Source organism: Hyperoodon ampullatus (assembly GCF_949752795.1).
Source record: "Hyperoodon ampullatus genome assembly, chromosome: 11".
Taxonomy (NCBI): Eukaryota; Metazoa; Chordata; class Mammalia; order Artiodactyla; family Ziphiidae; genus Hyperoodon; species Hyperoodon ampullatus.
The window spans coordinates 72,347,550-72,371,675 of NC_136924.1; the positions used below are offsets into that span (position 1 = coordinate 72,347,550).

Below are 24,126 nucleotides of genomic sequence, written 5' to 3' on the forward strand. Positions count from 1 at the left end.
CAGTTTTAATTGGACGGGAAAGGTTTTCATATTTAATAACTTCTATCTCAAATAAAATACGTCTGCCAGTCTAGCCCTCCCTAGATGGTTAAGAGGAAGATCAATTAGGATATAAAAAGAGTACTTTTTGGTTTTGTTTTCTATGTATCATATTGGATATTTTTGCTGCTGTTCATATGTTTACATGTTAGTAATTTTGACGGCTTTTGGATAATTCCACTCTAGAGGGAGAACTGGTGGGCGGTCCTTCCTGTGACACGACCCTTGAGTGACAGTTCTATTTGATTGCCTCCAGTACTGTGAGGAAAGGACACGACTCTATGGTGAGGACTGATGGACATACATTATCTGAGAAAAGAAACTACCAGGTAAGATCAAAAATTTTTTTCCTTTTTTCTGTTGGTCATATAGTTACATGAACTGTTTAACATGTTGTATTTAATTGGAATCAGGTTGGATACACCTGAGTTTGAAAAATTGGGGTTATAATTTTAAAAATACGTATGTGGGGTTTGACAGTTGAAATAGTGGGAACATTTTTCAGAATAAAGCATGCTTATAATAAATGTATATTTATTCTTATAAATAATGTATATATATTCTTTTAGTGTCAGAACATAAATTTTCTGGTGTGTATATCTGTGTCAAACTTAGATTATCTAAAACACAATTTATGACTTCATGGCTGGATTCAGAGCTAGTATTCCATAAAACAAAATGTTGATTGCTTTTATACATATTATTTCTGGAAGACTAAATCTGAAGTCTTAGGCTCTATTCGGGGTACTAGAGCATCACAGGAATGTAGACAAAGTTGGTTAGAGTATAGAAGAAATAGAAATGAAAATCCCAGGGTACTCAGAGACCCCAATTCTATTGAATTTGTCATTAGCTTGCTGTCCTTATAATGCTAGATCCTTGTTTGCTCATTTATTAAGTTAGTTAATAATATCCATCCCCTATGAAATATAAGGATGCTGAAAGGATGGTTGAAGTGTAATATTCCTGTTTTCTTTCTGAACTTTTAAAAGAAGGTGAATTTTAAAGATAGTGCTATATTAAATAGTGATTTTAAAAACTCTGACATTTGAATTTAATTTTTTCAAAGAAAATCTGCTTTATTCATTTGTTAATAATTTAATATCAAATTATGTAATGACTCAGAATACACAGTAGTTCATAGTTAAGTAGGAGTAAGCTTTAGGCTTCTTTCACAAATACATATCTAGCCTCCCTCTCTCCCTTCCACCCACAAGTTTTGTTCCCTCCAGGCTGTGAAGGCAACTAGTGTGATAGCAGCAGCTTTTGTTAACTAACCATTTATCTTCTAATCATTTATTTTAGCCCAGTTAGTCTTTTCTTCCCTCAGATTGGAACAGTGAACATTGGAGAAAATTGTAAATGGGTCTTCATGGTGAGATAACAAAGAGGCTTTGAACACAAGACTTAGGTTCTGGTTTGGGCACTGTCCATAATGAAAAGTAGTGTCATATTTAACCTTTCTAGAATTTGACCTAATTTTATGTCTGAAGTTTCTTGCCAGATTTTTATAATTTTAATAAGCCAGAGTAAGCTGTGGCTATGCAGAATCAGTTCTCCCTGTAACCTTTTCTGTTCTGAATTGTTTTTATAGAATTGATCAACATGGCCTCTGTTCATTACTTATACTTGCTGTAACTCCTCCTGCCTCACAACCACTTCCAACTACCTTGACTCATAAGATTTTAATTGGTTACACTACTTGGGTTGTTGTATCTTTTGATAGATTCTGCTAAATTATTTTAAGAATGTCGTGATTCTAGATTGTGTGGCTTTTCAGTGTTTATAATCCAGTATGTAAAACGTAAGTAGAACTTTTGTATGATCACACAGTATGATTAATTTACTTTACGGAATCATATTAATAAAGAATTCCAAATTTTACACTTAAGAAAGGAATAAAAGGAGATTATATTTTATACATGAAGAGATTTCCTAATTCCTGTTCATTCTACTCTAAAAAAATGGTTTAGAGTCACACTGTTTCAGTCACATTATTTACAAATAATCCAGGTTTTTTAGCTTACCTGAAAATGCATTCTTGGTTAGGGTTCTTCTGCCTGAAAGTATTTTCCCTTTTTTCTTGTTACTTAGTGACAATTAATGCATGTTGAAATATTCTTGGAAACACTTGTTTAAATTGCCATTGTAAAATTATTTGTAAAAGCCTCTTTTGAAAAATACATGTATAGAAATATAATTTCCTGTCTGATAATTATGATGAGTATATTAAGAGCATATGGGAAATTCAAAGGAATAGTAGATAAATTACTAATATTTATATTGGTAGCACTAAGAGTTTGTATATGCTGAGATGAAATGATCTGGATTTTTAACAATTCCATTTCGGAGGAATTTTATTTGTTGTTTTTCATGGATAAAGTAGGATTTCTTTGTAGCCGTGTTTATACTCATTAATTTATTGTTGAGGCCTTTTGTTTTTGGAGGGTACTTGATGTCTTATAGTGTTATTTAAGCATTCTGATAATAATAAGCTAATAGTCCAGAGTTTAATAAAAAGGATAATATTTCCCCAGTTCTCCTTTCGTTGTGGACTTGATTAAAGACTTAGGAACTCATTTGGGAAGGTGCATTCCCTCAGTTTTGTGCTAAAACCTAATGACTTTTAAATGGGTGTTGGTTGAAGTATTGATTTTTCTATTGGTATCTACTTTGTGTGTTTCATTTCTCACTACGAATTTAAGCCCAGTTAAAAGTTTTTTGAGTATGACTAGAGTAGTTGAAGTTTATTTGCATAGACAGACTGGTATATTAGTTCAGGTGAGATAATTTAATTATGTAAATGGTTTATAGTTTATTCTTTTAGAAAGATTGTCAAGCTTCTTCCAAGGAAATATAACTCCAGTTTTTAGCTAGAATTTTCTTTCTTTCTCTAATTTACACTAATTTATTCCAACTATGAGCATGCACAAATCTAACCATATTAACTACCAGGTTAACTTACCAGTGCCTTCTTCCCCTCTCTTATATAATGCAGACGAGCTCCTAAACATTACGTATAATCTTTACACATTCTGACCCCGCATACTTTTATTTCCATTGTCTCCTCTGTTTGCTTATTGAGTAATATAAATGGAAAAATTTTTCCATTGAGTAATATAAAACTGCTTTTTAATCTCCATGCTATGCACTTTTACACTTTAAGCCTTTACTTGTTTGGGTTCCTCTTCATGTAATGCCTCACCTTTCTTCCATGATTCAAGAATCAGGTATCAATACTTTCAGAAGCCATTCTGTGATGGGCTTCAGCATTCCTTCTCCTTGCTTTTGTAGCTTTTGTGCATACTTCTAGTTTAGTGTGTACCATGATACAATGTAATTATGTTTATTTTTCCCTGTCTTGCTGTAGCCCCGTGCTGTCCAGTACCGTAGGCACTAGCCATAAGTGGTATTTAAATTCATTTAAACAAAATAAAATAATTTAATTTCTCAGTCACATCGACCACATTTCAAATGCTCAATAGTTACATGCTGTTAGTGGCCACCATATTGAACAGTGCAGATATAGAACTTTTCCATTATTGCACAGAGTTGTATTAGACAGTGCTACTGTATGTTACGAGCATCTTGAAAACTGGAGCCATATTTATTTTGGTACTGCCTGTACCTAGCATGGTTTCAGTTACATAATGGGTGTTCAAATGCATGTTGTTTCAATAAAATTAAATAAAACAAAGAAAGAGGTGACAGGAAGAAACTGCAAAGCGTGCTGGGGGAAATGCCACTTATATATATATCTCTCCAAGATTTTTAGAATGCTACTTTGAGGTCATTGATCACATCATATGCTAGCTAGTTCAGTGTATGTTGTTTATAAACTAGATCTAATGCATCCTAGTCTGTATGTTCCTTAAGAATACCTCATTATCTAGAATACCACATTAACGTTGTGGAATGTATCCTGTCAGAGAATGATGGCAGTGATCGTATTGCTATTTCCTCCTCTCTCCCCCTGCCATTAACTATTTTATTTCCTTTCTATTAGTTTTTTAAATTACAGAGCTATAGAATGTGAAAGTTTACCTTCACAGTTTTACTTTTAACAGTTTAGTGTGTATCTTTTCTAGTGATTATATAGGTGCAAATGTGATTTGTTGTCTTTGTTTTTAACAAATACGCGTTTTTCTACAGCTTGCGTATTGTACTTAATGGAGATATTTCCATGTCCCACCCTTCCACTGCCTCCTTTCCCAGAAGTATTCTGTTGTTTGAATTTTGTTTTTATATTTTTATTACATATATATTTCAGTATATAATCTTTATGTATTATGTGGCAATTTTTTGAAAAGTGGTACCCTATATTCTGTTATTTATTTATTTATTTATTTATTTATCTATCTATGGCTGTGTTGGGTCTTCGTTTCTGTGCAAGGGCTTTCTCTAGTTGCGGCAAGTGGGGGCCACTCTTCATCGCGGTGCGCGGGCCTCTCACTCTCGCAGCCTCTCTTGTTGCGGAGCACGGGATCCAGACGCGCAGGCTCAGTAGTTGTGGCTCACGGGCCTAGTTGCTCCGTGGCATGTGGGATCTTCCCAGACCAGGGCTCGAACCCATGTCCCCTGCATTGGCAGGCAGATTCTCAACCACTGCGCCACCAGGGAAGCCCCTATTCTGTTATTTTGAATAGGAAAAAATATAATGACTTTCCAGCCCACCCCAAACCGTAAACAATTTCCTAGATATTGCTAAAACACTCAACACCTATCTGACATTTCAGATATCTGACAATTCTGCATAATGTAAAGCATTTAAAACACAAGTTTCCAAATTATTTAACAATCAATGGTGCACATACAAACTCATCTGGTAGGTGTGCTTCCATTCAGTATGCAAGAGTATTGTACAATAATGTATACAAATTACATTTTTTTCTTTTGCACTGCAGTAAAAATTTAATGTAAACAAGCAATGAAGTACCCCATTTCTTTTATTATAAGTGATAACACATTATTGAAAATTTTTATCTCTCTGCTATCAGGATGTATTTTACAACTGATGGTATCTTAGAGTCATGGTTGTAACATAGTAGCTTATAACCTTTTCTTGATAGCTTCTAGTATGATTGAAAACAGCACCAGCATCAAAGCACTTGGAATCTGATATATTACATATGTTAAAGATGCATAATATAAAGAACACTTAAAATGGAAAAGAATTTTTGAAAAATGAATACTTAGCAATTCAAGAGTTATCAGAATAGGTCTAGCGCGTAGAGCAGAAAGACGGGAGGCTTTAGACATCCTTGCTGTTTGGCACTGGGTTAAGGTGAGCAAGAGTGAACTGAGGAAGGAATTTGTTCAAAAATAAGTATCTGAAATCAGTGAACTGGTTCACAGTTCATTGCTCTTGAAACTCTTGGAAACAAATGACTGTAGCCACAGGATGAAGGAAGGGGAATAAAAAAACTCAAATTGGTGACTGTTGTCTTCACTTGCAGTTATACAATTCCTGCTAAAATGAGATCACTTTTGTAATTGCACTTTAAATGTGATGCTTCTGCTCATATCACGATCATATTATCAGCAGCAAAAGTTATTTTTACTCCATGACCTAAATATTTGTTTCAAATAAATTTTGACATTTATTTGTCATTCATGGCTCATCTTTTTCTTCTTCCTCTGGCCAACCAAAAACATCACATTAAATGAATTCCCAAGTTCCTCATTGGTTGGTTTATTACGTGATGCCAACAATGTTGGTCTTTCTTTGAATGCATTATATGTTCTGATACTTTTTTACTCATCTTCTGAAATCATCAAATGAGGTGACATTTGTTTTCCAAAAAGCAGGTTTCACTAAGATACATGGTTCTATGGCACCCTTAGTATCTTAGTAATTTTTTCACAGTGCCCCTGGGCGAACAGAAATGTTAACAGTTTTGTTAAATTAAGTAATTAGGTCTAAAACACTTACGTAGTTCAGGTGGTATCTGATATCTGACAGATATCTGATATCTGACGTGTTTTCTGAGAAGATTTAAAATATCTGGCGGAATCCTTTTGTGTTCACTGTGGTGCTCCTTTGGGAACTTAGCTCTAGGCTTTTACACATGAAATATTGTGTTCTCTTTCAGAAACACATTTTATATTTAAGTAATTTGCCCCAATCATTAATATGGAATGTGTTCATCATTAAATAGAAAGTTAAAACACTAGTGTAGATACTTCTGTCAATCAGAAAATATAGAAGCAAAGTTACTGTATTTTTAATTGAAGTATAGTTGATTACAATGTTGTGTTAATTACTGCTGTACAGCAAAGTGATTCAGTTATACATATATATACTTTTTAAAAAATATTCTTTTCTGTTAGTTTATCATATGATATTGAATATTGTTCTCTGTGCTATACAGTAGGACCTTGTTGTTTATCCATCCTATTGGATATATACCTATATATCAATGTATATGTAGATATATATAAAAGCTTACATCTACTAACCCCAACCTCCCACTCCATCCCTCCCCCAACCCCTGCCCCCTTGGTAACCACCAGTCTGTTCTCTGTGTCTGTGATTCTTTTTCATAGATAGGTTCATTTCTGTCATATTTTAGATTCCACATTTAAGTGATATCATATGGTATTTGTCTTTCTCTTTCTGCCTGACTTAGTACGATGATCTCTAGTTGCATCCATGTTGCCTGCAAATGGCATTATTTCAGTCTTTTTATGGCTGAGTAGTATTCCATTGCATATGTGTACCACATCTTCTTTATCCGTTCATCTGTTGATGGACAGATGTTTCCATGTCATGGCTATTGTAAATAGTGCTACTATGAACATGGGGGTGCATGTATCTTCTTGAATTACAGTTTTGTCAGGGTATATGCCCAGGAGTAGGACTCCTGGATCATATGGCAACTCTGTTTTTAGTTTTTTGAGGAACCTTCATAGTGTTTTCCATAGTGGCTGCACCAATTTATATTCCCACCACAGTGTGAGAGTGTTCCCTTTTCTCCACACCCTCTCCAGCATTTATTATTTGTAGACTTTTTAATGATGGCTATTCTGATTGGTATGAGGTAGTACCTCATTGTAGTTTTGATTTGCATTACTCTAGTAATCAGCAATGATGAGTATCTTTTCATGTGCGTATTGGCCATCTGTATGTCTTCTTCGGAGAAATGTCTATTTAGGTCTTCTGCCCATTCTTCGATTTGATTTTGTTGTTGTTGTTATTGAATTGTATGAGCTGTTTGTATATTTTGGAAATTAAGCCCTTGTCCGTTTCATCATTTACAAATATTTTCTTACAGTCCCTAGGTTGTCTTTTCATTTTGTTTATGGTTTCCTTTGCTGTGCAAAAGCTTATAAGCTTGATTAGGTCCCATTTGTTTATTTTTGCTTTTATTTCTATTGCTTTGGGAGACTGACCTAAGAAAACACTGGTGCATAGTTATCTTTTAAAATATAATCTCAGGCCTTACTTAGATTCTGGGATGATTGCACTGATGGTGACAGCTTAGTTTTTTGTTTTTTTAATCTTTCTAAATTCCCATATAAAAATAGAACAACTAGATAGAAAACCAAAACCCATGAAAACATTTGTAACAAAAACTGGGGATGAAATATCTCCATGAACCTCAAAATATAAGCAGGTGAAAGTCTAACAAAAGACCTAAATTATCAGTTTTTATGCATAAGAACATAGAAGCATTGGAGTGTCTGGACCTGAGCATAGAAGCACCTCAAAGTGGTGAAGAGCCATTTTGAAAGTGCTAAGTGTGATTAGCCAATTTGAAATTGGGGAGGTTTTGCCCACTTTATTAGATCAGGGTTAAGGGACCTGTGGTGAGGCCTAAAGTGACTTCAGCTGCCTAGCTCTGAACTCTCCAGACTGACCCACCAGTGCTCCCTTCCAGGACCCTGTTGAGAAGTTTCTGGGAGTAGAATCAAAATTGAGCAGGATAGGGACAACAGGCACAGAGGAAAGAGAAGGAGCAGATTAAAGTGGGAGAGGGGAACAGAGCCAAGAAAACCTCAGAAAACTTGCCATTGTACTTTTAGAGACTGCATGAAAACAACAGAAGAGGGAGCTTTATGAAGTTAGAGAAGTTTTCTGAACCATGTCGTAGTCTCAAATTTTATGAAAATTAAATTCACAGAAGGTCTTCTAGGAATATGTTTAGGTGTGTTTATACCAATTTTGAGTCCCATCAACAGTGTTCCTATTAATCTGACATTTAATAATGTCAAATTAAAAATTTTTCAAATTTATTGAGGTTGTTTGAGACATATTTCCCTATTGAAATTAAGTAAAAGATATTCTCATGTCTTTTTAAAGATTTTTAATTTTGTCTTTCATGTTTAAATCCTTCTGAGATTGATTTTTGTATATGGTTTGAGGAGGCCAAATTCCTTTTCTTGGCATAAAGATAATCAATTATATTAGCATCATGTATTGATTTTGTTCTTTCTTCCTCCTAATCAGCAGTGCTCTGTTATAAATCAGTTTGTTTATATTTGTGGGTCTGTTTCTTATATCTCTATTTTATTACTTTGATGTGTTTGTCTCTGCCTGCACCAGTGTCCCACTTTCTTAACTACTATAGCTTTGTGTTAAATCTTCGTGTCTGTCTCTCCACCTTGGTCTTTATTATTGTCTTGACTTTCTTGGCCTTTTGTTCAGTGACAAATTTAGAATTTGAAAAAAAAAAGCATTGTGTTTACAAGTGGAATTTTATTGACTTCATTTTCATTTGGGGAAGAAATGATATGTTTATGTTATTCTTCCTCTCCCTGAATTCATACACTGAGGTCTTCTGGATTTTCTCTCAATAAAGTTGTATTTTTTTAAATAATGGAATTATAAATCTTTAGTCAGAGTTATACATAAGTACTTTTTGTTGCTTTTTTTGGTAAATTGTATTTTTAAAATTATATTTTATAGATGTTACTGTTATATTGACATACAGTTGACTTTTAAACTTGATTACTGTTTTTTTGGCTGCGTCGGGTCTTAGTTGCGGTACACGGGGTCTTTGTTGAGGCATGCAGGATCTTCCGTTGTGGTGTGGGCTTCTCTCTAGTTGTGGTGAGCGGGCTCCAGGGCGCGCGGGCTCCAGAGTACGTAAGCTCTGTAGTTTGTGGTTCGCAGGCTCTCTGGTTGAGGAGCATGAGCTCAGTAGTTGTGCTCGGGCTTAGTTGCCTCACGGCATGTGGGATCTTAGTTCCCCAACCAGGGATCAGACCTGCGTCCCCTTCATTGGAACGCGGATTCTTTACCACTGGACCACCAGGGAAGTCCCTACATTTTTATTCTTATAATCTATCTGTAGGTTCTTTGTGGGGTAGGTTCTTTCATGTAAATAAATATATCATCTGGAAATTCCAGTTTTGATACTTTACAATTTTTATAACTTGCATTTCTTTTCAGAACTCACTCATATTTCTGATACAAGGTTGAGTAGAAGTGTTAGTAGTAGGAATCTTTCTCTTGTTACTTGTCTTACAAACTTTGTCACCAGTAAATATGATGTTTGATGCAGGTTTGGGTTTTTTTTTGTAGATATTCTTTATCAGGATTAAGATATTATTCATAATGCTACCGTCTTAAATATTTTTTTCTTTTTCGCACCTTTTTTCATCCGTAAGATTGTTGACTGTGTGCCTTTTCATCTTATTGGTCACCCTTGCTTTAAATTTATTTTTTGTTCTATATTCATCAATTTATACTCTTTAAGTTATTGATATTTCCTTTTATTCCTTAGGGTTTGTTTTACTGTTCTTTAATCTTAAGTGTTCTTAATTTTCCAAGCTTATGAGGCTTTTCTAATTATCTTCGTATTGCTGATTTCTCACATATTCCGCTGTAGCTAGAGAATGTGGTCAGTATGATATCAATTATTTGTTTACTTACTTGAACAAAATGCATATTGACCAGTTGGCAGGTGTATTGCTCTGTTTCCATTAGATCAAGTTCGTTAATCTTGTCTATGTCTTCTATACCCACATATTTATCATTATTTTTCACATTTTTACCATTATTTTTTTGTTTAGAGTTTGGCTGTAATATATCTTCTTTCATTTATTTAATCATTTTATACATGCTTATGTTTAATATGTGATAAATCCAGCAGCTGAAAGTTGCCACAGATCATTCTCATGTCTTTTGTTTCTTCTGGTTCTCACTTATGATACCTTGATTCCTTGTAGGTGTGTAAGTTACCATTTTATGTTTCTTAGAAATCTGTGTGACTTCTTTGAGGACTAGATGGAAAGACATTTTTCCCAAGGGGATTTGTGTTTGCTTCTGCCAGTGCCTAAGACACTACCAATCCAAGAGGTTGTTTTTTTTTTTCCTTCCTTCCCTTCTTTCTTTATAGTATCATTTTCCTTCTACTTGAAGGACTTTAAATTTTTTAAAAGTTTTTAAGTTATGTGTAACATAGACAACATTAAAGTCATTAAATTTTTATTTAAGAATTTTGTGTTTTGTGATTCCTTTCACTGCCTGTCACCTTACCTTAGTTCCTCGAAAGTTTGAGTTATGATATTCAAGATAGCCCGTTTAAAAAGAAAGTTTACCTAACCCACAATTGTCATGTCAATCCACAGTTCTTTTTTTTTTTTTTTTTTTTTTTGGCCGTGCTGCGTGGCACGTGGGATCCCAGTTGCCCAGCCAGGGATCAAACCTGCACCTCCCGCAGTGGAAGCATGGAGTCTTAACCACTGGACCGCCAGGGAAGTTCCAGTCCACAGTTCTTTTAGTTGAGCTTCTTTTATCTCTGCTTGAATATGGACATACTGATGACATACTTCAAAAATTCCCCACCTATAATCTTTAGGATCTAGTTTCTTCAAGCAGTTACTTTTAGGGTTAGAGTAGATGAATCTACTTGGTTCTCAATTTCACACGCCCTCTAAACGTAAGTTCAAGTCATATTCACCCTAAGCTATCACATCCTAGAATAGGACAGGCCTTTGGGATGTTCCAATACCTAAGATAAAAAAATATGACCATTAGATCTTTCACACTTTTAGTGGCATCTCTGTCTTATAGTTCTTTCCTAGAAATCAGTAAAGCAAACCACGTATTATTCTGTGAGGAGTTTCCAGCAACGTGGGTCTACAGAAAAAGCCCCATCAGGATAGACTTCGACCAAAAAAACATTTTTGTAATACATTTCTGATTGTGATGAATTCTTTTAGATTTTGGATGTCTGAAAGAGTCTTTATTTCACTTTTATTTTTGATAAATTTTCTGCTGGACGTGGAAATCATAGTTGACAGATTTTTTAGTGCTTTGAATATTTTTCTCTGTTTTCTGACTTAGACCATTTCCAACAAAAAGTCTTCTGTCATTCTGTCTTTGTCCTCTTTACATAATGTAACTTTTTCTCTCTGGCTACTATTAACATTTTTTGGTCATTGGTTTTACACATTTTAATTATGATGTATCTTGGTATAGTTTTTTTTGTGTCTGTTATGCTTGAGATTTATTGAGCCTCTTAAATTTATGTATTTATAAGTATTTTTTAATCAAATTTGGATTTTATTTTATTTTTATTTTTTTATAATTTTTGTTGACATATAGTTGATTTACAATGTTGTGTTAGTTTCAGGTATACAGCAAAGTGAGTCAGTTGGAATTTTTAATCTATTATTTCTGTAAATATTTACTCTATTCCCATTCTACCTTGGGGACTCCAATTACAAATATATTAGATCACTTGAAGTTCTCCCAACTTACTGTTGCCCTGTTCAGTTTTTAAAATCTTTTTTCTCTCCGTGTATTTAGGGTAGTTTTTTATAGCTGTGTTTTTAAGTTCACCAGTCTTTTCTTCATCATGCCAGTTATTCTTCCCTTTACATGCAAAAAGTAGTTGTAATAACAGTTTTATAATGTTATTATCTATTAATTCTATCATCTGGGTCTGTTTATATTGTTGGTTTCCCATTATGTATTTTATTTTATTGCTTCTTTGCATGCCTGGAAACTTTTGCTTGGGTACCAGTTCTTGGAATTTTTACCTGTTCAGTGCTATACATGTTTTCGTACTTTTGTAAATATTCTTGAGCTTTCTTAGGGGCACAGTTACTTAGAAGCTGTTGGAGCCCGTTGAGACATTTCCCCACCCCACCCCACCCCACCCCCCTTTTTAACTGTAAGTTTTGTTACAAAGAACCACAGTAGCCTTTAGCCTAGGGCTAATTTTTGCCAACTACTGAGGCTGTACTCTTCTGAGTACTCTATCTGACGCCCTGTGAATTATAATATTTTTCTACTCTGGCTTAGGGCACAGTTGTGTGAGCCCTAGAGATTGTTTTTGCTCTCTCTTTTCCCAGCCTCTGGTCAGTTCCTCACATGCATATGCTGATCAGTACTTAGCTGGAAGACTCAGGAACCCTTTCCAGATCTCTAGAACACTTTCTCTTTCTCTTTACAGCTCTCTCTTATTTGGTGCTCTAGCCTTCTCACTCTATAGATACCTTAGCCTACTCAGACTCTCAGCTACACTTCCTCAATTCACAGAGATTTCTGGCCTTCACCAGGGCTCCCTCTCCTTGTATTGCAGCCTGCACCTGGAAACTCCTCCATTCAGTAAGCATGGGCAGTTGTAGGGCTCACATCAGTTCTTTCTCTTCTCTCAAGGGTTATTATCTTGTACTGCCTTATGTCCTATGTCTGAAAACCATTGTTTAACATATTTTTTTTTTTTTTTTTTGCTGTACGCGGGCCTCTCACTGTTGTGGCCTCTCCTGTTGCGGAGCACAGGCTCCGGACGCGCAGGCTCAGCGGCCATGGCTCACGGGCCCAGCTGCTCCGCAGCATATGGGATCTTCCCAGACCGGGGCACGAACCCGTGTCCCCTGCATCCGCAGGCGGACTCTCAACCACTGCGCCACCAGGGAAGCCCTGTTTAACATATTTTATCCATTTTTAAAGTTGTTTTAGGTGATGCGGGAATGAGAGGATTCCTACTTCTCCATCTTGGTTGGAAGTAGAAGTCCTAAGATTTCATTTTTTAAAAATTATATTTTGGTTGAGAAGGTAGATGAAAAATCATTCCTGAGAGAGAGAATAAGCTTCTATATCAGTGTTCAGTCAAGACTCGAATACTTTCTGTTGTGTAAGACAATATGTGGTATGCAATACAAAGAAATATCAGACCTGTTCTCACCACTTAAGGTCATTTGGAAAGAAACATCGAACAGTACAAGTCAGTAAATAACTTCCAGTTCATATATGGAGTCATCATAGCTGTGATTCTGTTTTACCTGAAGCAAAAAGTTGAACAATTTCCCTTGAATTCCCTCCCTTAAGATTCCCTAGAATCTAATAGACCGATACATACATTGGCCATTTGTCTTATCAGCTGAGGTAATAATTTTACTAATTTGTATTCCTTACTCCAAAAATTTGTGTTCTGTTAGATCGAATATTAAATCATCACTTCATTGTTTAACCCAACCCAGTAAATTAAAGACATTGTAGTACATGTGCTAATGAAAATAGGAAGATATTGTTTCTAGGAAAAAGAAAAAAAAAGGTCTCTCTAATTTAGGACCAGAAGTACCGAGAGAGGCTTCTTGGGGCATATGAAATTTTAAACCTGTTCTTTTCTACTGGGATGAAAGCAGTGTAATAAAACAGAAAGAATATGATGGTTATAGAGTGAAGGACTCTGGTTTTGAGATGTTATTCTTCACTTTCTACCTATATCACTTTGGGTCAGTTAGGTAAAGTCTTTGACACTTTATTCATATTTGAGAGTGAGATCTTTAAAAGATGATTTGTCTACTTGTAGAAACATTTTGATGAACAAATATAGTGTAAAAGAAATGAAGAAAATAGAAAATCATCATTAGACCATCACAGTAATAGGTGCTGTAGGCAGTATCCATGGATGAATGTCATAATTAGTGAGCAAAAATTTAAGGACAAACAGGTATTTGCGTGCTCTCAGAGTACTTCTTTCAGAACATTTATTGTTTTAAAGAGGAAAATAGTAATTTACAATGGAGAAAACGGGCAGATATACCATCTTAATCAAGATCAAGTTTAGTATCACCTGTAATAAGACATATTGTCATCACGTGCACGCAAATATTGGAATATGTCCATCGTATTCGATGCACTTGAGAAGGACACATTACTTCTGTGGTGATGTGGCTTTTAAAATGCAAGACCTCAATCCAGTCATAAGAAACATCAGACGTACCCAAATTGCAGGACATTGTGCAGTGTAGTTACATTGGTATAAATGAAGACATCAATGTTGTGAAAGACTGAAGTAAAGTCTGAGGTTGCAGAAGACTAAGGAAGCATAAAACTAAATATAATATGGATCCTGGAACAGAAAAAGGACATTAGTGGAAAATTGGTGAAATCCGTGTGAAGTTGTTAGATAATAGCTAATTTCTTGGTTTTGATACTTGTACTAATAAGATGTTACCACTAGGAAAAAATGGGGCATATGGGAACTCTGTCCTATTCTTGCAGCTCTTCTGTGAATCTAAAATTATTTCCAAATAAGTTTTTAAGAAGTGGTAACAGTGTTTGTGGACATTGTGTTAACATGTAGTTGAGTTAACCTTTCCATTGGGGAGAAGCTCATTTTGATAGTGTGTGACATTTGTTTCTCCGGAGCAATTCAGTTTTTCCACAGGTGGAGAGGTGGGGTAGAGGGGTGGTTCTTAAGGCTGACTGACAGTGTTCTGTAGCAGGTTAAGGAAAGAAAGCGGAGGATCCACAGTTCAGAATGTAGGTCTTCATCTCTCAGTTTTCAAGCCCATGCCTCACCCTCACCTACGCTTCGGCTAACTTCTAAAATTTGGAGTCTGTCCACTTGGGTTTTTGTGGAGATTAAATCTTTAGTATCTTACTGGGGTTGCAGGGGCTGGGTATGCTTCATGATAACTGTGATAGAGAAATATTTTCAATCTAATGAGAGTCCATAGGCCCTACCCTTCTGTGCCTCAATTTGAGGTAAAAGTACATCTTATAGGGGTTTTGTTATGATTGTGAGGTAATATATATAAAGTGCTTTGAGTAATACCCATCATTTGATAAACTCTCAACACATATTAGTGCTTATTTGTACCAGGCCCACTGTGTTAAGCTGCTCTAGCAGTACACTGTTCTCAAGGAGTGCGTATTCCCATGGACTGCAGTGCAACCCAGTGGCTCTAAGTAGTATAATTCTTCTAGTAGGATTTTTTGATAGAAAAGAGACGTGTGTTGTCTCATCATATTAAACTGTTAAGTCTGAAATGCTCGTGAAATAACTTTTTTTAAAAAGGTAATCTAACTTGAGAAAAAGTTTGGGAAATAGAAAAAAATTTTTTTCATCTCCAAATCCTTATTTGGTATTTCTCATGGCATGGCATTCTAACCACTGAAGGTGTCTGTTAGTCTATTAGGTATTTTGGAAGTGGTTGTCAATTTCAGTGGAAAAAGGCATAAAACAATTTTATTCATGTGTTTCAGAAATACAAAAATTAACATTAATTTTTGACATAATTCCATTACTTTTTAAAATAATTGTTATGCTCATAAAATTTTCACATGTGCTGTAAGCACTGCAGTGATGGGTTACTGTCAAATAACGCTCAAGTAACAGCATGTGTGGAGTAAGAGGAGGACACGTTCATGTTATGGGCCTACTCAGTGCCAGGCACTGTTCCAGATTCTGTGGAGACAGAAGTGAACAAAGAGACAAAATAAATAAATAAATTCTGTTTTCGTGCAGCTGATGTTTTAGAGTATAGGAAGACATTAAACAAAATAAATAAAATGCATTGTGTATTATATTTCGATACATGCTGTGGAGGAAAAATTAAAACAGGAAAGGGGATAGAGAGTGCCTAAGGGGTTGGGGAAAAGGATAGTGTACTTTTAAATAGAATAAGCAGTGAAGTCCTCACTAGGATGGCTCAATATATGAAGTATGGTGAGGTGAAGCCATGTAGATACCTAAAAAGAAAGCATTCTTGAAGGGTACAAGAAGTACAAAGGTCTGAAGACAGGAGTATGCCTTTTGTGTTTGAGGAATAGCAAGGGGAGTGGGGCAGTGGGGCAGGAAGACAATAAGAGAAGGGGGAAATGGTAGGAGATTGCAGGCAATGAAGGGTAAGTTCACTAAGGCCTGGAGGCCAGAGTAATGGTGCAGGAGCATTGTAAATGTGTTTTCTTCTTTACTCCCTTTGATTTGTGATGTTCTTTATTCTGAGCATCAAATGGATAAAGTACATAAGGGTATAAATGTAAATATATTTAGCACATTACATTATAGATGCTCACTGAATAATGTTTACTGAATTAATTTATATGGCAAGATGTTTAGAAGTATTTTTAAAGTCCTGTGTTCCCTTGCTAAAGGAATACTTTTTATTTTTAATTGCTTCATATAACATAATTTAGGATTCTGATACTTCATTATAAATTATCTTTAAATAACTTAAATGAGCATCTATTTTTATTAGCTTTAGTAGTCATAATAATCAAAGTCTAGTTTCCTCTGAATCAGTAATTTACTTTTTATATTGTAAAATGAGGATTCACATTCTCATAAAAGTCACAGCTTAAGTCCTGTATTTAGATTTATTTCTTTAAAAGTCTATAATTTTTTTATCATCTAGTTTGATTAAAGTTATTTTAGTTGAGGGGGTCCTTATTTGCTTTTATCAGAGTGGAACACTTTTAAGAAATTAGTTTCCTCCCAAGGAATATACTTTTTTTTTTTTTGGCCATGCTGCACGGCTTGCAAGATCTTAGTTTCCCTGACCAGGGATCAAACCCCGGCCCCCAGCAGAAGTGCGGAGTCCTATCCACTGGACTTGCCAGGAAATTCCCCCAAGGAATATCCTTATACCAACAAGTTATCCCTGGGTTTTGAAAAGCTCATTGGCCCACTTTTAGGAATTTAAATATCAATACATCCAAATAGTCCAGCTGTCATTTTGCTGGCTGGTGGTATTAATGTTAATGTGTATGAGAGCCTTAGATTTAATGTTGAGTGCTTAGGAGAGCAAGAAAGTATTCAAGGGGCAGATAGGCAGACTATTTTAACATATTGTCTTGGACGTTTTTATGATGGCCAGGTGAGCCCTATCCTCATTTTCTGTGTGCAAGTTTATAGAAAGCTCTACTTGTGCACTTCACCCCCCACCCTCTTTGTTTTGATTAGCACTTTGAATCAGTCTGAGGTGAATCTGGGGTTGGGAAATGATGAAGAGGGGAACAGGGAGTCATAATGTTGAAACTGGGCATTCAGATCTTTATAGCATGATTTCCTTATTTTTCAAAGAGCAGAAGAATCCCATCGTTTATCATGTTCTGGTTGGACTCCTTTCTTATCGTTTGCTGGAGTTTGAACTTCAGAGCTATGGTGTCAACCCTGCTGTAATATCTCAGGGGCGCTCGTAGTGTGGGGCTGGTGCCATGGCTCACCCTCCAACCTTTCCTTCTTCACTTCAGCCTCCAGCCCTGAGCTTTCCAATCCCCAGAGTAGCCAATGTTGAAAGAAGTTGCACAGGTAAGTAGGTGGTGGGAAAGGCCAGGGGAAAAATGATGCTGTCATCAGTATATTAAGGGTGGATGTTGGGCCATTTTGTCAGTGAGTCATTTTGTTAGTTTAAAAATATAGTGTTTCTTATAAATTATTTTTTTTCATAAAATTATCTCATAAATTATTAAAGTCCTAGTGTTCTAAGAAATAATTTCATTTCTTATTAGTTAGATGTGAAAGAGGGAAAACCTTAAACTGAATAGGCCATTAATGTTGTAATACAAAGGAAGTTTGTTAGATTTTTTTAAACTTCATATTCTCCACAGAGTATAGCAGGACCAGAAAACTCATGTTCAGAAAATAAGCTAAGAGAAAAAGTCAGGGAAAGCATAAATCCATAGACTAAAAATTTTGCTACGTTTAACTTGGTATCAGAAGGAGGCATATTTTAGTTTCCTTCCACTAGCTTTAGACATGCTGTTCTTCCCTTTCCCAAAGTTTCAGGCGAGTAGCTATATTTTTAAAATTTGAAAGAATAGAAACTTCAAACATCTTTTTCCTTGAAATCTAGACAGGAAGACTGGAACATTTCTACCCATCTCTAGATTTGAGGTTAACAAAGTATAGAAGCGGTGAAGGCACAATATCTGGTACACAGTTCAGCAAACATTTGTTGAGTGAACAAGCTCACCAAATTGTGTGTGTGTGTGTGTGTGTAAAATGCTAACACTCCTGTCATTTTCTGCTTGTGTTCCTTGTATCCAAAATCATGATCTAACAATATAGATTTTTTTTTCTTAATGCAGAATTTTTAGAAATAGTTCTATAGCAGTCTGTGTCTGCACTACTTTGCTCACAAATACTATCATTTTAGGTTCTTCTCAGAAAGGCTTCAAAAATTGTTTCTTTAGTTCTCCCAGATCTATCCCATGTAATTCTTATTCACGTTATTTCTAGATTCTTTTGCACATAACAAGACATTCAAAATTATACCCAGGAAAAATAGAATATAGCCTGTGGTGGCTAACACTTCTTCAGAGAAAGTATGTCAGGATTAAAGAGATTGGGGCACCGAATATTTGACATTTCAAGTCTCAAAGCAGGGCCTCAAAATACAGAATCCTCAGCAGTTTCTCTCTCCTTTCCTCTAAGTTCGAGCGTTTCTTAAATTTATTGGGAGGTTTGTAGAAATCCATATCCCCCAGCAAAGCAGACCATCCATCAGTTTCTTGTGGATTCCCGCCCTCTCTCTTCTGCATTAGCGAGCGCTCCCCACCCCCACCTCTGACACTGGCATAAGATAGTCACCCTCATTAAAAACATTCCCTTCATACTTAGAGGATTTGTTTTATATTCTAAACTTATGGGCTTTCTACTGTTATATGTTCTTCCACTTATAATTTATAAATTTATATCTTAATATTTAAGGGTAAAATATTGCTTATTTTAATTTTAGGCCCTATTGTGTGAGTTCTGAAATCTAACTTACTGGTCATAAGGCATACCATTTATAGTTGGTTCTTTAGTTAATATATGATTGTGTGCTTCTTTTACGGTTAGCACTTTTTGAGTTATTAGTGTTTTGATTTTAGGATGATGCACGTGTCTTCTAAAGCTTGTATGTTGGTGGTTATAAGTTTGAATCTGTATGAGGTATATTGATACAGGCAACTTTAAGAATTTGGACATCCACAAAATCTGTTTCTTCAAGTTGAAGCATGCACAACATATTCTCCCTAGATCAAAGTCAGACTGATCAGGGGCGCTGATAGGCCTTTTGTTAATACTCTTTAGAGAGTTTGTAGATTTGGTGGGGGCACACCCTAAGGTATGGTGTACATGGTTTTGGGAATGTCATCTCAATAAAGCAGCTTCGGGTACCAAATTTCAGTAAACAGTTTTTGGATTGGGAAGAGTGATGTGTTTTCATCGCTCTCTTGGCATGCCCTCTCTATCTTTTTATCAAATGTGAGCTACCCTGTTTTGCGGGGGATGGTATCTCTTCGAAGTATTCCTGTAACCCCTGTAAAGAACTCTGTGCCAAAATATTTAACTACTCTCCAAAATAATGATTGTTGATATGTTCCTATAAGCCTCTAGTTTTCTGCTGAATCACATTTCCAGTCAGAGTTTCCTTTGCATCTACCTGTTAACTGCCTTTTCAGTGTTCATTAAGGCTTTTATTGCTCATTTATCCGGCAGTCTGCATTTACTAAAACTATGAAATGAATTGCTTTTATTTCCGTATCAATTTAAGTTGATGAATTTAGAAATTATCAATTTAAAATTTATCTAAATCTTCACTTTTTTTAGATCCATCCTAAGTAGATTAGTAAACTATTCATTATACATTTATTTATATTATAGATATCAAACCACAGTATTCTAGAACTAGTAGGACTTCAAGAGTAATATGTTTTTTAATAGGAGGAAAGATCATTTGTTCTTTTCCTAAAGACTTCCAGATATTAAATTCTTTGTTCTTTGAGGAGCTAGATTTTTTTTCTAATGTAAGTGCCTTTCTCTCCTTTATTTAATCCCATTTCTTTTCTTTTCTTTCTTTTTTTTTTTAGTGCTTTCTGGAACGAAATAAAATTAGGATTATTTATAACAGTTGTGAAGTAGGATTGGTAGCTCAGAATCCTATTACCAAAAAATACCACTAAAACAAAAGTTCCTTGGGTTATAAATATTTCTAGGTGGTAGGATATCATATTTGATACAGGTGTACAGTATTCTAGTTCCATAGAATTTGGGCAGTGTCTCAGTGGATTTGACCTATCAGCTTTTCCCTCTAAAAGCCAGTAATAAAGATAACCAGGTTATCTTCAGATATTATGGCTTCTCATGATTGGTTTCAATTTTGATTGACTACGTCTTGATAAAGGCAGATAAATGTTAATGGCAATTGACTGTGATTTTTATTAATTTTCTGCCTACTTGATAAACAACAGAGAACTTGTTTGTATATGTATGGGTGTGAAGAGTTTGCTGATAGTGAATATGAAATTGGGAGGGAAAAGTAAGAAGTCAAATTTTGTATTCAGCAATCAGAGTGAAGTAGTAAAATCTCCATTAGGGAAACAGGAGTAAAAGAGCAGTCCTGTCACCCCCAACCCCCACCTACATTTGGCTCTCTTTACCCTTTATAATACAAGGTGGATGCATACTCCGTTGCTAAAGATGAAAAGTTGCTGGCTGTAAAAAAGGCTTCGTACTTCAGTGTTGTGAAAGAGTTGATTTTATGATGGGACACGTGTATCAGCATGTTAACAGTAAAACTCCTGGCTACTTTATAAATAGAATCACAAGAAAAGGTTGCCATTAGGGATTTGGTCTTGTTTTAACCCAATTGGTAAACATATTCTACTCGTTTAATGCTACAGTGTCTATTTCAGTAGCTTATAATAAAAATTTAGAGTTTTGTAATAACCATTCTAATTCCTTGAATGATTAAATTATGTTCACTATATTTTGAAAGTAAAAATATTAGTTAATTGGAATATGGAAATAGTAATTACTTTTTAATTGGTGTAGTGGTGGTGGTCTTTCTTTTAAGCATAATTTTATTCTAAAATTAATGTTGCTTTCTCTAAAATAGATACGATCAGTCTGGTAGAGACTGGCTTTTGTTTCACATACCTCTCTCTAGGCAGTTCATTCTCATTCTTCTGCTAAAGAGATCTTTTTTTTGACATGCACAAATATTTGATGTGGCACCCTCTACTTACCATTGTTTACTGCAAAGTAAGCCCCGCACCCTTTTTGCCCTTTACTGCTTCTCCCGTCATGAAGCTTACAGTTTGGGGAGAATACAAACATTAAACTATTAGTTGTATGTCTGAGGGTCAGTGTACTATCGTGGTTAAAAGGGGGGACTCTAGCAGATTGTCTGGGATCATATCCCGTCTCTGTCACTTATCAGATGTGGAATCTTGGGCACATCAGATATGTGACCTTGGGCAAGTTACCCAACTTCTCCAGTTCTCAGTTTTCTCATCTAAAAATGAAGACTAAATAAGTAAATACATAAGGATTACATACATGTTTATATAGTTATTACTAAGTAAATTATGAAGATTATATAAATACATTTTGGAACATTTGGAGTATATTGCCTGGCATAGTAAGTGGTCAGTAAAAGTTATTTCTTATTATTGGTATGATATGATAAAGTATTTTCAATGACTGCAAGCCAGGGGTCCTGATTTAGTATGAAAGTTTCAAAGAGTGGGAGAAAGAGCATTCTAAGTAGAGGTATCAGCCTATGCAAAGGTCTGGAGGCGGAAGAGAACTTGTGTTTGAGTAACTGAAGGTGTGTGTGGCAGCAGTTTAGTGGTGGCAGGGGACCTGTGGAGACAGTTAAGGTCAGAGAGGTTACATAGGGCCTTATAAGCCTTATTACTGATTTGGAAAGCTGTTGAGGCATTTCAGTCAGCAGGGCCATGACTGTTAAATTTTTATTTTAAAAATTTACTTGGCTGATGTGGGAGAGTAAATTTGAGGGGAATGATAATGGATTAATAAAGACCTGATTGAAGGATATTGGAAATGCTTGTTCTCAGAAATGACAGAGATGGAAAGATATGGATGATTTCAATAAATATTTAGAGTTAATCTGCTCAGCTTGAGTTTTAATTGTTGAAGATGTCAGGGGTTACAGATGGCATTTTCCAGAGATTATCATGTATAGTAACAACTGTGAATAACCCAAACTAAGCTGAGGCATAAGGTTGTTGTTGGATTTTGAGATAATTACTGCTGCAAAATTATGTTAAGGTCGTGATCTCAGGAATATTGGTCTGCATCCTTTAGGGGAAATTAACAAGAGATACGAGAGTAGGAAAGTGACAAAGTCATTGTAGTGGTTATGAATGGTTAGTGGTTAGTGGTTATGAATATGACATCATAGTAAAGTGTTAGTTGAGGGAAGTCTTCACCTAGATTTTTGTACCTGGCTTTCCCGTCTATATCCTTGCCCTCTTAACCTGGCATTGAAATTTAGCCTATTTTTCCTTACCACCTATCATTGTCCTTCCAGACATCCTCCTTGTTGGCTGTATTAAAAGTTTTGTGTTTCTGGGCTTTCTCTCACTTCCGAGAACTTATTCCTGCTGTTTCTTATGCCAAAGTTTGCTTCATCTCCCACCCTACACTCTTCTCCTTTTTTTAAAATAAAAAAATTTTTTTAACAATTTTAAATATTTGTTCAAATATTACTTTACAAGATTTTTCAGTTGTTTCCCTCAGATAGAGTTAGATATTCCCTTATTTGTGTTCCCAAAACACCTGTACAATTTTCGTACTGTAATTGTTTATTTACAGGTGTTTCTCCTAGCTAAGCTGTGAGCTTGTTCAAGACTTGGGGCTGTTACTCAGCTTTTGTGTTCATTAGCACAGTTTTTGGCATAATTCATATAGGAAACCCTCAGCATGTTCACTGAAATGTGAAGGGAGATCAGTCAAAGGGCTAAAAAAATCTAGTCCATAGCTTAAACTAAGAAGGTGATAGGTAGAATGGCAAAAAACAAATGTGAAAGCCACTGTGAAGAAAGGTTAGAATATGATGATATGCAGAACAGAACAGGAGAAAGTAACTCGGAAAGTCAGTTTTAAATATTAGTGATTTAGTTTATTAAAATGCACTTCTCATACAGAAATGTCTAGCAGCACTTTAAAATATGCTGCTGGAACCTTAAGACTGGAGATAGATTTCAAAATCAAACTATATTTGTTTGCTATCAGGAAAAGGACCACTCTGCCATGGGATGTGTTTCTGTTCCCTGGGAATAGGATTCCATGCCTGGCCCAGCATGCCAGCATGATAGACAATAAATGATTTTAGAGTAAGTTCCTCTCCAGAGGTCTTGCTGAAGGAAAATTGTGCAAAATTAAATACCGCCCATCCTGCCTTGGATATGATCTATTTTTCACCCTTTCCTATCTGTCTACCTATCTATCTACTTATCTATCTATCTATCTAAATTTATTTTTGAAGTTTCACTTATAAAGTTTCTTACTTTGTTTCTTTGACCATTTAAAAAGTTCCAGGCCTTGCCTCTTATTCCTTCCCTTTTGTAATTACCGTTCATCCCACCTGGATCAGGGACCACTTTACCCGTCTTTGAAGTTGTTGGTTAAGATTATCTCAAGTTTGAGGTTTTATGAATTCTTCTGTGAGTATTCTGAGTTACTGCATTTGGCTTTGAAATATTATATTTATATATTAAGAATGTTAGACCTTAGGAACCTCATAGCTAGTCCTAATTAAGTAATGAAGGTGTTTACTGGGAAAATCCAGCCAACTTAGTGCTTCCATTCTGCTTGTCAGTTTAATTCCTCTCTACTACATTTTGAGGCCAACTCTTTTTGCGGGGGGGGGGTTGTCAGGCTGATAGAATTAGTGTAAGCTAACGTGTGTGTGTGTGTGTGTGTGTGTGTGTGTGTGTGTGTGTGTGTCTCCTGATTAGTTCTTATGGAATCAAAGGAAATATAAAATGTCTTAGTTACATGTTTTAGATCTGTATTCAAAAAAGACTTAAGAAACATTGCTTTTGGTACAACATATTTCATGTATTTTTCTTGGTGAAATCTCAGTTTTTACTTCTCCTTTGTT

General features: G+C 35.5%; 1 protein-coding gene across 7 annotated transcripts in view; it reads left to right on the forward strand.

Moving 5' to 3' along the window:
* Positions 1–251: 251 nt before the first annotated feature.
* CNOT2 (CCR4-NOT transcription complex subunit 2) overlaps positions 252–24,126 on the forward strand; it is a gene marked incomplete at both ends in the record, with an annotated part of 70,220 nt that continues 46,345 nt past the window's right edge. For 4 of the 7 annotated variants that reach the window (XM_079715089.1, XM_079715090.1, XM_079715094.1 and 1 more), the window contains one exon: positions 252–368. In XM_079715089.1, the coding sequence (XP_079571215.1) occupies positions 321–368 (48 nt within the window). Of the gene's footprint in view, positions 369–17,516; positions 17,538–24,126 lie in introns of those variants that run through there. The other 3 variants (XM_079715088.1, XM_079715093.1, XM_079715091.1) reach the window with 3 other exon arrangements.